The following is a 12,984-nucleotide window of genomic DNA, read 5'->3' as shown; positions in this document are numbered from 1 at the left end:
GGCTGGGGGAGGCGAAGGAGCCATCCCCTGCCTCCAAGCAAGCCATCTGCTTCCCCCTACTGTCTGTTGTCAGCAGGTTTTCCTCCAAGGTGTTCCTGCCACTCCCTGTTTCCAGGACCATCAGATGCCCTGCTTCTTGGAGCAAGGTTCAAATTGCACTTGGTCCAGACTGCGGTGGATGGGATAGACTAGGTCCTTCTGCCCCTACCCTTATGCAGAGGACCTGCTGCCACCGACCAGGACACTGGGAACAAGAGCTACACAGGGTTTCTGCCTCCCTCCCTTCATAGGCTGATGATACTACCATAGTGTCACTAAACCTCAGAATGAGGGGACCCTGGGCACCCTCACTCCCACTCTGTTCCACTCTGAGGTTTGAACCAGCCCAGGACTGCCCCACAGCAATTAGGAAAACACTGGAATCCTGGTTTCCCTGAGAGGTGACTCAGTGGCGATGCTGCCAGGTTCACAGAGAATTAGGGAAAATCAATGGGTATCTCAGAGGTGACAGGTGACAAAGGAAAGCTTCGAGCATGCGAACCCCAGAGGCAACCTCATGGGGAGACCAAGGCCGACCACAGGGGTGAGGCTTGGCTTTCCTGGGCCCTTGGCCTCCTTCAAGGAGATTGCGGGCCATTCTGCTTGTGGCCTTTGCCAGGGTGCTGGAGACTCTGGGTGGCCTCTTCCTTCCAAGGCTAAAGAAAGGTGGCTGGGGTATGGCAGAGGTTCCTACATCTGAACTCTTATGGCGTGCCTCAGTAATGAGAGGGCCTCTAGTGAATGAAGCTGCGTGGGCGCCATCCTGCTTATCAGAAGCCCTGAGCCTGGCTGGCTTAGCCCTGTGCGGACTGACCCCCACCCGCAGCAGCTTGGCTCCCAACCTACCCAGGCAGGTCCCAGCTGCTCATAGCGGTGCAGGCTGATTATGGCCACTTCAGCAGACATAGCCCACTTGTATGGGAGGGATGGCCCTGATTCTGACCCTCGACTTAAGAATCTCAAGTACAATACAGCAATCTTAGATGGTAATAGTTTATTTAATTTGTTATTTATAAAGAAAATGCACAGAAAGCAAAGATTCTTTCTCCCAGAGCCAGTACCTTGATTTTTTTTCCACATTCCATCTTTATACCTATCTGGCAGGATCTGACTCATTGCTGCTGTGTGTGTCCCTGTGCATGTGTGTCTGTGTGTACCTGCATGTACCTGTGTGTGTGTATGTACGTGTGCATGGAGTGTGTGCATGTGTTTGCTCTTGCTGGTTAGGCCTCAGTAGAAATGTGAATGGTCAAGAAGAAAGACTTAGAATCCTGATTGAGGAAGGGAAGGGGCTCCTCAACCCCTCAACCACCGTGGGTCCTGAGTATGTCATTGAAGAAATAAGGTTCAAGGCAAGGCTCTGTAGCAGTGTTTCATCAGCAGCACATTTTAGTATATGTGCTGCCAAAGCGAGCATAACAACAGCACATTTTAAGCTGAAGTCCTGTGTGGAAACTGAGAACAAGAATCAAAAGAAAATTTGCCTCTGCACAGTTGGCCCCTCCTTGTACCCTGGTTCCAGCTAAGGGTCTCTTCTGTACCTGCATCTGGCATTTGCAGCTCTCTGTCATTTCCTAACTGAGCTGACTGTTCTAACAGGCCACTCCACTGGCCTGCAGTGGGGACACTTGCTGACTTTCGGATTGAAAGGCTGTGTGGGGTGTGCTGGAAATAGGGTCTGTCCAGCCCTCTGGCTTCCTCTTAGCTTCCCTGATCCACTTCAGGGAGGTGTCCTCTGCCTGCACCACCTCCATCTTCCAGAGCCCAGGGCTGCTGGGCTTAGAGGTCCCTGTTGCATCACAGCAGTGTGTGAACCTACCACTGCCACCTGGATCTCTTCTCTGCTTCCTTCCCTCCCACCTCACCAGAATGCTCCCCACTCACTCCATGAGTCTGAAGGTAGAGGGTCCTGGCCCTGAGCCTGGTGCCTCCCACAGGAGGCCTGTGGGTGGACATGACTGAGAACATTTTGTGGGTGCATGCAGCATACGTCCCGCAAGATGGCTTTTAGCAGGTTCTCAGAGGAGCTGAGCCCCAGAAAGGTGCAGAGCAGCCTAACTGCCCTCCCTAATCCCCCAGGCTTCCAGGGAGCTGCCCACAAAGCAAGGTCCCCACTTCTGCTGGCTGGAGCCTTAAGAGGGCAGCGTCTGCCAGGGGGACAGCTCACCCTTACAGATATATCAGTCCAGGTAATTGTGGGCCTTAAGGAGCTCTACAGGCTGAAACCACACGTGTTCTTTGTCCCTTGTCTGTGCAGTGATAAGCATTATCCCCAGTAGAACCTCACTTTCCGCTGTCTGTTCAAACAGGCATCAGTAGAAATAGTAGTTCTTTATCTTGAGCCACCTTGAGCCCCTAACCTCCTGGACCAGGAGAGCTCTGTTTTGATCTGAGCTGGCCGTAAAAGCCTACAAAACTAGTTGGAAAAGATATGGGAACTTCTGACCTCCAAGACTGTGAAAAAAAATAACTCTCTCATTTTAACCAAAAAAAGGAGAAAGTATATATGCATATACAGTATATACATATATGTATATATGGCTGTGGGTCCGCTGGGGGATCCATCTACCTCCAGCTCTGTTGTATGACCATAGAATATGGCCATGTCACTTTGCAAAACAAGTCAGTACTGTTCCCCCAAATGAAACCCTCCAGTACAGAAACCCATGGATTACCAGGAAATATCATTGAGTCCATTATGGGTCAGGGATTGCTGAAAAATGTCATTGCTCTTCGATTGACACTGCATCCTGCCTCTCCAGCTGCTCCCTGCACTGGGAACAAGCCGTGCATGGCTCCAGCTGTTGCCAAGGCGGTTAATTAAACAACCAGTCCAGTAAATACCATTCAGCAAAACAACACAAACCAAATCCCCTTTGCCCTGACCTCATTGTCCCCAGTAGAGTCTGTTTTCAGGGAATACTGAGAGGCCCATGGACCACGTCTGTCCTATACCATGCACCTTTTCTTCCTGTGGAGGCCATACATACAGTGTGTCCCAGGCTGCCAGAGAGGGAAGGCCCTGACAGGCTGCTGTTGGGGTTCATGCTTTGCCTGTCACTGTTTGGTACCCAGGATGGACCCTCATCCATGTGAACTTACTGTGAGAGCCATAGTGAGGTCCCTTCCTTGAGTTACGTCTTGTCACCTATGCCACCTGCAGCAACCTGCTCCTCCTTGGCAAGACAGACAGTATCTGTCCTGGCTCCTCTTGCTCCTGAGATCCCCTCAGAGAAGGTCATGCAGCTGATCGATAGTGTGTCCAAGGTGGCGGGGCGGGGTAACCACAGTGTCACACTGGCACCTGGGACCCAAGGGTGGCTGGGCATATAGTGATCCCAGAAATGGAAGAAGGAAGGGCCTGGAAAGGCTGGCCGCTGAGCAGGGAAGGGGACATGAGCCCTGGGAAGTTTTGAAAGGTCACCATGCCACACAGGCAGCATCTAGACTCCCAGAGCAAAGCCCAGCTTTCTCAGAGTCAAACTTTTGAAAATCCTTCAGAATTTGGGGATTAGAAAGCAAAGCAAAGAGGCTCTTGACATCCTTGCTATGGTATGACCTTTAGTTAATGGAGCTCAGGTTTAAAAAGGCAGGAATTCAATGAGGGCAGAGACTGATGGCCCCTCAGGGACAGTGTGAACCTGGTGCTGTGGGAACCAGACACCCTGGGCAGCTTCCTGAAATCCTGTGGGCTTCCCAGTAAGCCCTGGACACAATTGCTGGCTGGGCAGTACAGCCAGCCAGGCGGCCCAGGCCAGAAAGGGGCCTCCAGGCCACAGCCTCCCTGTTTGGAATGTGAGAGGCTCCAAGCAAGCCCCGAGATGCCTTTGCTGGCCCTTTTCATGTGGGGTGGAGGAGGCAGCTGGGAGTCCTGAGCAGGGAGGGGCAGGAAAATAGGGTCAAGGAGAAAGGGCCACTGATAAGCGGCCTTCCCGTCCTTCCCGAGGCCATGGGCGCTGTCAGGGATGGTTTTAGGTAACAGATTCCTTGAGCTTTTGTCAGGCCCTTGTGGCGAAGGTCACCATAGCAACCAAACAAAGTTCTTGGGCTAATGATGGGAGCTTTCCAATAACTATCCTGTCAGTCACTGATCACGCCTGCCCCTGGCAGCCTGCCCGGCTGGCTTTAAAGCCCCAAACTGTACACCAAAGAGGCAGCCGAGAAGCAAATGGTTTCTCTTCCTGCTCCATTGAGCAAGGCCACCTCCTCCCACCCCCTGATCCCTAGGGATCAGAGTAGACTCTCCTGGGAGTTCCTGCTGGTGCAGCCCTGATCCTAGGGGACTTGGAAAGTCCTGGGGGAAGGTCTGCTGGAGCCCCAGCAAGGGAATAATATGGCCCTCTCTACAAGCCAGAGCTTGTCACCCATAAACAAATGAACCAGCACAGCCATTTGCCCCAGGAAACCTCAACTGTTTTGGAAAATGTTTGAGCTGATAACTAGGCATTAGCTGGAGCCAGACCTTGGTAAAGTTCTGGTAAAGTTCAACCTCTAGGGCACCTCTCTGATCTACCTGGCTGGCCTCACCTATTTTTCAAATTGTGTGTGACACATTCCTAATGGTGCATTCCACTGAACAGAAGGGATCAGAGTCCTGGAGCGTCTGTTAACATTTCTGCCTTAAAACCCTGTGTGTTTAATTGTTCTTATTAAGGACTTGTAGTACATCAAAAGGATGCTTAAAATTCCAGCACTCCAGTGAGGGGGTTGGAAGCAAAGGTAACTAACACAAACATAGTTTATCACTTTGCTGAGTTTATTAAGTGTGTTTGGCAGCCACAGTGCCTGCAGACACCGGCCACAGGGCCATGCTGTGGTCAGTGTGGCTGAGGGATGTGTTAAGGCAGGCATAATACTGGTAGACCCTTCCCAAAGGACAGTTCCTCCTCAGCAAGCAAGACTAACATTGAGCATTTGTCCTCAGCTGTGATCTCGCTCTGTGCAATGAGTATGGACCAGAAGGTCTTAGGGCTTATACTAAGGATGGCCCTCCCTCTTTCAGGTCCCTGTAAAAAACACCCTCAAAGAGCATGTGTGAGAGTTGAGTCAGTTAGTCTCCCCGGTAGAGGCTTTTTCTTAGCCGTGAAATCTGAAGGAGTCTGGGAGAGCCAAGTGGCTCCATGTGTCCTTTCGTCCTGGGCAGGGCCTGGGCTCCTGCCCATGGGAGCCAGGCACTTGGAGGCTGAATGGGCTCTGCTGGCTGGTTCCTGTTCCCTCCCCTCCTCCTTGCTGCTTTCTGTTTTGTGAGTGGGACAGCTGTGCCTGGCCAGGGTCCTCCCACCCCACTCTGGGCCTTTCATCTGCCCTCCCAGCCCCCTGGGGTGCCCTCTTCCACTCCCTCCATGCTCACTTTGTTCCTGGAGCCCTGCACCACTCTGTTCTAGTCCCATTTCCTAATGGCTCCCCATGCATTCTTCAAGTTTGAGAGCCCCTCTGGAGCCGACTGTGCCTATTGTGTCTCTCCTCTGCCTGCTACCCCCACCACAGGAATCCAGACCTGGGCACCCAGCACACCCCAGGAGCTCCTCAGTCTAGTAGGTAGGGGAGCTTGTTGGGTATTTTACAAAGAAAGGAACACAGAAGATCTGGTCAGCTCATAGCCCTCATCCTACTTTGTTAACTTGTGCTGTACTTGTCGGTGTTTGTGTGTGCGCACGCATATATGTTACTAAGGATTGAACCCAGGGCCTTCACACTGAGGTGTCCTTTTTTTTTTTTGAGACAGAGTCTTGACAATTCTGTAAGTTGGCTGGGCTGGCCTCAAACTTCAGGTCCTCCTGCCTCAGCCTCTTAGAGTGCTGGGATTACAGGTGTGTGCCCCCACACCCAGCTTGATTTGTTGGTCTTTATAACACTGCTGGTATAATGGTAAGGAAGCTGGGCCGACAGGTGGCCAAGCAGGGACTAGAACCCGAGCCAACAGACAGCTGGATAACCTGGCAGGCTGGAAGCCTGGAGCTTGGCCAACCACAGTAGCACACTCAGCACTTGCCCGCATGGGCACTGCCTTAAGCAGTGACCTCATACTCCCCTCTGCCACCTAGGAGGCACAGGAACTGTTGCTATTCTTCCCATTTTAGAGGTGAGGAAATGGAGCAAAGTAAACAATTGTACATATAGGAGCTGGGTAAATAAGAATGGCAGGGCAAACATGGGTGGATCTCTTCATGAAGTCCCAGCCTCCTGCTGGGCTCCCCCCACCCCAGGGAATCAAATTTATACTAAGCAAGCACTTTACTGTGAAGCTACATCCCCAGCCATTTTGAAAAAACTTTGAAGCAGGGGTCTTACTAAACTGCCCAGGCTGGCCTGGAACTTGTGATCCTCCTGCTTCTGCCTTCCAAGTAGCTAGGGTTACAGGCATGTGCATTTATTTCTACACAACAATTTCAGGGCCAAGAGCTCAGTTTCCTATTTGTAAAATGGAAAGAAAAAGAGTCTCTGAGAAGTTCAAGGCCAATGGCTAGAAAAAGGGATATGGGGCACAAATGTTGAAGCCTGCTTGCTATCTCTGAGTGCATCTCAGTGTAGCCTAGGGTGGAGCTCCCTGTTGTGGGTTCCTGTGCTGAGTGCAGGCTCTGGCCTCTTGGCCAGGCAGCTAGACTTTCCAGAGGTGTGGCCGCCTGACTCAGAGAATAGCCTGCTTTCTCACTCAATTATGTGTTTTCTATAAAAATAGAACTCTTCATTAAAACAGCAAGGCATGGCCATCAGCTGGAATTACTAATTGCTGTCCTTTAAAGAGATAATAGCCCCTCTCTACATTTGCCACACCTGCTGCCCCCTTCACCCCACAGAGAGGGCCGGGAGCCAGAGGAGCTAGAAGAGCTGCTGCCCGGGCCTCCAGTGTGGCTGGGCCAGTGGGGCGGGCCCTCTGTAGCCAAGCTTCCTTCAAGTTGCTCTGGTCCTGGGAACACCCACTGCTTTCCGGCCTGGGGAGTCCTGTGACTCAACCTCCTCCTTGGTGCTTCAGCACAGGTTTGCTGAGTAACATGGGGAAAGGCACTTCAGATGCAGAGATAACAACTCAGCCCCTGCCCAGATGCGTGCAGGACCTGGTAGAGGACAGGTGTGAGGTAACGGCTGATGTTTCTCCAGCAGGCATTGGCTTTCTAGGCTCTGTTTCCCTCCATCCTTCCAACAGCCTCCCCAGCTGCACCATTATCAGCCTGCTTTGCAGATGAGGCAGCATTTCCAGGGAGGCTACAGCATTCACAGTGAATGGCAGAGCCTGGAAGTGTCCAGTGTCCCATGGCCCACTGAACTGGGGAGTGAGCCAGGAGCTAGAGGTGGCTTCCTCAGGTAAATGTGTGACAGTTACCACATTTGAGTCTCTCTTGGGTGCTGAATCACTTTAAAAATATGAAAGTGAAAGTGTGCACCTGAACATGCTACCCAAGTCCTTCCCTGCAGTCAGCAACCCCCTGGTGTGAGCAGCTGTGAGGGGCTGTGGGGGACAGAGGATTGGAGCCCCCAGTACAGGAACAGATGCCATGACCTCCGACCCCAGCACAGTGTTTTCTTAGCCAGGGACATCTCAAAAACATCCCATTTATAAGATAATTCTTTTTGTTTTAAAGAGCTTTCTAAAGACCATGGTCACCAGTTCTGAGGAGGCTCACTCTATAAAGTTTTTCTTCTTCATAGCAGTAGAAGGAAATTGTCTCTGCCTCAAAACGGGAAGAGCTCCAAGTCTTAATCCTTTTGACAAATAATTAGCAGTCTAGTCCTGCCCTGAGACTAGGCCAGGGCGGGCCTGGGAGAGAGGGAAGAAGAGGAGCAGATGCCAGCATTCTCTCAGGGCTCTTCCTCATCAGCTCCTGGCCAGAGCAAGTAGGAAGGTCAGCTGAGATCCAGCCTGTGTCCCCAGGGGCCAGAGCATGGGGGTGCAGGTTCCTGCCTCTGACCGGAGCACAGGCGCAGATGAGGTGGGCACTTGGGATGGGGCTGTCATAGGCCTGGTGCTGTTCTCCAAAGGGCTCAGCTCCTTCTCAAGAGTCTGTACCCTGGCTCCTTCTGGCATCAGGGCACATACATCTGGAGGCTTGGACCAGGCCTCCGGGAGTGGCAGGAATGAGGCACATCCCCAGACCTGGTGTCTCCTTCTGCAGCCCCAGCCATGGGACAAGCACTGTGCTTGTGCTGCCCTTGCTCCTGCCCTCCCCAGAGGACACCCACCCACATGTGCCTCAGAGGTCGGCCTTGTGGCCAGGCTCGGGCCTTGAGAGACCTCGGTGTCTACTCTGAGCAGCCATACTGCACTCAAGGAACAGGATAATGCTTGTGGGAGGGGTCACAGCTGGGGACCCTCACCCACACTAGGTTGTAGGGCCAGTGGGGCCTCTGGGGCTCCAGAGGTGCCGGCCCACAGACTCTTCTGCGGAGCCTGGCAGGCTGTGGTTCAGGAGGCCCCACCCAGAACCTTAGTGTCTGCAGGCTGGAAGATTGCATCACAGGGTCCCCGAAGCTCGCCTGTCATCGGGGCTGAGCCTTAGGGCAGCCTTGGGCAGGCAACTTCCCTTCTGTGTTATGGCTCGGAACCTGTGATGTGCCCAGGTGGGTGGCAGCAGAGCTGGGCTTGTTCTGGGACTTCAACTCCTCGGCCAGTGTCTGTTCACTCTGGGTGACATCGAAGTACAGGGCTTGTCCTGGAATAGCTCTTGTCAAGAGTGGCAAGATATTGGAGGGCCACTGGATGTAAGTTTTCCAGTCTCACACTGTCCTCAGTTACACTTTGGGTCTTGCCCCATGGGATGAATGCACACACACACACACCCTATTTGGGAGGGGCCAGGCACCTGCATGCCCTGCTCTAGTGCACTGCTCCCTCTCCAGTCCTGTCTAACTCACAGGACAGCTTTGCTGTGGATGCTTTGGGATGGACATGCCTGGCCCTGGCTCCTCCACAGCTATAATAGCTCAAGTGACCAGGTTCCAGGTGTGAGTGGGCACCATGTGGCCAGCACTGTGCAGGGTGGTGGGGAAGGCAGGCGGGGCCCTGTGCTGGGAGTATGCACCTCCCAAGTAGGACACAGGGTACCACTTATAGCCAGGACTGGCAACAGACTGATTCTAGAGTGTCATTTTTAAAATGCTTGATAGGAGCTTATCTTCATCATTAAACTCTTAAGCATGTATACATGGAAAGAGAGAGTAATGAAGCACTAACTGAATGTAGGCCTGGACACCAGAGAAAGCCAAGATGAGCTTCACTTAGGGACTTCTTGAGGGGGACTGTGGCCTAAAGATTTAAATAGTGATTTTTTTTTTTGAGACAGGGTCTCACTGTTAGCCCACGTTGGCCTCAAACTCACAGCAATTTTCCTGCCTCAGCCTCCTGAGTGCTGAGATTACAGGTGTGTGCTACTTCACCAGCGTTTGGTTTGTTTTGGTTTTTTGCCTTTTTTTTTTTTTTTTTTTTTGAGACAGGGTCTCACTTTATAGTTCAGGCTGGCCTTGAACTCACTGTGTTGCCCAAGCCAGCGTCAAACTCATGGCAACCCACCTGCCTCAGCCTCCTGAGTGCTGGGATTATAGGTATGTGCTCCCACACACCGCTAGAGTTGTGGTTTTTTAAAAGGCCTCAGAATCCTTTATTCAAGTGGAATTTTAGACTTGTCCTGTATGTAAGACAGGTGAGGAGGGGCTGGGCTGCTTGAAGGGGTGAGGAGCTAGATTTGGCCATGCTACCCGAGCCCTCTGCCAGCCACCCTGCCCCACCCGGGAAGCAGTGTTCTGCAGCCACAGCTCTGACTGTTCCTGATTGTTCCTGGCTGTGCAGGCTCAGTGTAACCCCCATGCATGTGGGTGGGCAGCGGCTACCCATTGCAGTGGTCAGGAGGGGAGGGGAGGGGAGCCTGAGTCCCCACAGTTCTGGATCTGGTTCTTACAGAAGAATCAAGAGCGCCTGCTAACCTCTGTGTGAGCAGGGAAAGTGCAAGAGTAAATCCGAGCCAAGCCAGCAGGCGTGCCAATGGCCACATCCAGACACAGTGACAGCTGTCCTGAGGAGTATGTACAGGCCTCAAGGGGACACAGAGAAAGTCAGAGGGTGACCTCTGGGTAGGAGCTGGCCAGATGTCTGAGGGGGAAGGGCGAGTCCCAGCAGAGGCCACAATGTGGAGCAGAGCAGGGGCGAGTCCCAGCAGAGGCCACAATGTGGAGCAGAGCAGAGACGAGTCCCAGTTCCTGGGCTGAGGCTCAGAGAGGTGCTGAGTCCTGTGTGACCAGCCCAGCGTCCTGGAGGACAGCAGGGGTGGAAGCAAGAGTGGACCCAGAAGGCCTGAAGATCACCTGCGCGTTGGGACTGCTGTGTGGACAGTAGGCAAGGGCCCTGGAGGATGATCCCTGTAGGGGTGCTCAGCCCCAGACCGAGGAAGCACCTCAGCTGGAGCATGGGTCTAGGAGTGGGGATGAGACCAGAATGACTATTGGAGCACTTGCCCTGCCCAGAGAGGATGTGGTAGGGCTGAGAAATTCCACTCAGGGCCACTCATGCCCGTGGAATGTCGCAGCCTCCAGGATGCATCATGCTTTGATAGAAGCTACTGGGACACCAGCTCAGCTTTCTGTTCCAGGCATGTGGTATAGTCAGGTCTGCCAGGGACCATCCTGGCACCCAGGGACACCAGGACAGCAGTGGGAAGGGGCTCCAGCCCAGAGGAGCTGCTGAGGAGGAGGTGGGTCTGCAGAGATCCAGGAATGCTGCAGGGCTGGTCTTCCCAGCAGACGGTCCCCACCCAGCACTGGTCAGGTTAGTCACCTGCCCAGGGACTCTGCAGCCCTTGGTCTAGGCTTCCTAGCCTCGCCAACACCCTCTGCTCTGACCTCTTCACCCACCTCTGCAGCCCCAGTGTCTCTCCCCTACTGCTGGTCACAGCCTACCCACCCTCTTCTTCATCACATGCCAGCTGCAGTGAGACCCCATATCTCTTCTTTCCTAGCACTGAGTCTGATCCAAATATACAGTCCTCGATTCTCTGGGCAACTTGACATTTATAGCACTCTAATTGTTACCTTGAAGACAGAAATTGTGTCTTCATCCTCCTGAAAGCAGCGATACCTAATACTGGTGGAGCACTGGACCCTTCAAGAATCTGAGAAAAGACACTGGGGCTGCAGAACCAGTCCTCCTGCTGCACAGCCACCCTGTGGGGACCCTGCTTTCTGCCCTTGGGGCCTCAGAGGCCAGCTGTTGGTCTTGTGTTGATGTTCATGAAGGGTGGATTTCAAGTGAGCCTTGAGGAAGGGTGAAAATGGAAAGCAGAAGCCATGTATGTGGGAGATGTCATTCTCTGCCAGTAAGTCACAATCTTAGGAGTGAAAAGAAAGGCACAGAGTAAAACCTGGAGACCCAGGTCTCATGCAGAGGAAAGGGAGGCCCAACCCCAACTGAGGAAGTGGCAAGAGCAGCTCCCGGGGGAGGCCCAGCTTCCCTTCTGCAGCCTGGGCGGTCTGGGGCTAGGACCTCGATCCAGAAGGCTGGTGTGGGCCGCATTTCTGCATAGGCAGTGACCATGTTCAGGGCCTCACTGCCAAGTTGGTTCACTCAGCAGCAGTGCTGCACATAGGAGGGCCTCACTGCTGACCACTCAGTAAGAGGCACCCGCAGCCTTGTGTGGGCTGTGTTCTCCCCAGGATGTCCAGGCAGCCCCTGTGCATCACTGTCACTGGCCGTGCTGGCAGTAGAAACACTGCAGTACTTCCATATAGAGTGGGAAACTGCAGCCACAGGGACCCTCCTACAGCACTCCCAGACCTCTCCAAGGCTCGAAGGGCTAACACTTGCCCCGGCGGGGTCTCCAGTCTCACCCCCCATCCAGGTCTTGGTAAGCAGGTGTTCTGATGGGGCTGCGTTGAATGTTTTGGCGCCCCTCGCTGGATCTCTGGCTCCCCTCCATGGTCCTCCTCTCACCCACTGTAAGGGCCACATCCTACACCCCTCCTGACTCAGAATGTTGGCATTTGAAGGTGAAGGTCTGAACCTATTCTCATGGTACAGCAACTGTTTCTAAGTGGGGATTAAATAGGGTTTCATGTCATTTTAATCCTCTTATCCAAGGGAGCTGGTTATCGTCTTAGGAAATTCAAGGAAGAACTTTAATAGAGTGTAACAGGACCATTTGAGTGAATTCAGAGTCAGCCAACGAAATCTGCAGTTCCATTTAGATGCTGGTCAGCGCCAACTGCTGGCAAAGCAGAAAGCAGAATTCTGCCCTTGAGATGGCCTTGGCACTACCTGTAGCCTCCTTGATTCAAAGATACGTTCTGGGTGTGTCTTACCAAGGCCCCATCCTGGGCCCTATGGCGGAGAAGTACAAAGCACTGCTGTGTGTGCCCAGGGCCTGCTTGGCCAAGGAAGTGGGGAGGCAGAGCCAACCAGGAATCAATTTGAATGTGCTTGAGAGGTTGAGTGGGATGGTATATGGTCAGGGGACAGTGGTGCGAACTGGACAGGCACTGAGAAGTGCAGAAGAGCCCCTCATGCTTTACCTATGAAGATGGGGAGAAACTGAGGCACGGGAAGAAAAGCGGTCTGAGGGTACAGCAGAGGCATTCACAGGCCCTCTCCCTTCTGCGAGCTGCTGGGGTGGATAGAATCCAGGGGGTAGACCCACCCTGGAAGAAGCTTCATTGGGCCTGCTGACTGCCGCTGTCTCTCTCTGCAGCCTCATGTTCACCAAGGTGAAGCTGCAGCAGGTGCTGAAAGGCCCAGAGGAAGCCCTTGTGACCTGCAGACAAATGCTACGGCTGTGGCAGACTCTGTACACTTTCTCCCAGCTTGGGTGAGTGGCTGTCATTGTCCCTGGGGTTGCCAAGGGTGGGAAGAGGGTCTGCAGGCAATGGTTGCCAGGGTAACAGTCCTCGGCAGAGTGGCCACAGCACCTGGCAAGGTAGGGACGGTGAGGGCGTTTGGAGGAGAGGATGGAACTTAGCGTTCACGTG

General features: G+C 53.3%; 1 protein-coding gene across 1 annotated transcript in view; it reads left to right on the top strand.

Moving 5' to 3' along the window:
• Ttc7a (tetratricopeptide repeat domain 7A) overlaps window positions 1-12,984 on the top strand; it is a 117,700-nt gene that overhangs the window by 78,232 nt on the left and 26,484 nt on the right. Inside the window, exon 16 of the mRNA XM_004839401.3 lies at window positions 12,708-12,824. Coding sequence (XP_004839458.1) covers window positions 12,708-12,824 — 117 coding nt within the window. The remainder of the gene's footprint in view (window positions 1-12,707; window positions 12,825-12,984) is intronic.

This window comes from Heterocephalus glaber, unplaced genomic scaffold (genome assembly GCF_053883595.1).
Source record: "Heterocephalus glaber isolate CG9 unplaced genomic scaffold, H.glaber_assembly_v1.0 deba00001457, whole genome shotgun sequence".
NCBI lineage: Eukaryota > Metazoa > Chordata > Mammalia > Rodentia > Bathyergidae > Heterocephalus > Heterocephalus glaber.
Note: the sequence above shows the minus strand (reverse complement) of the source record. Positions and strands in the feature narration are given on the sequence as shown.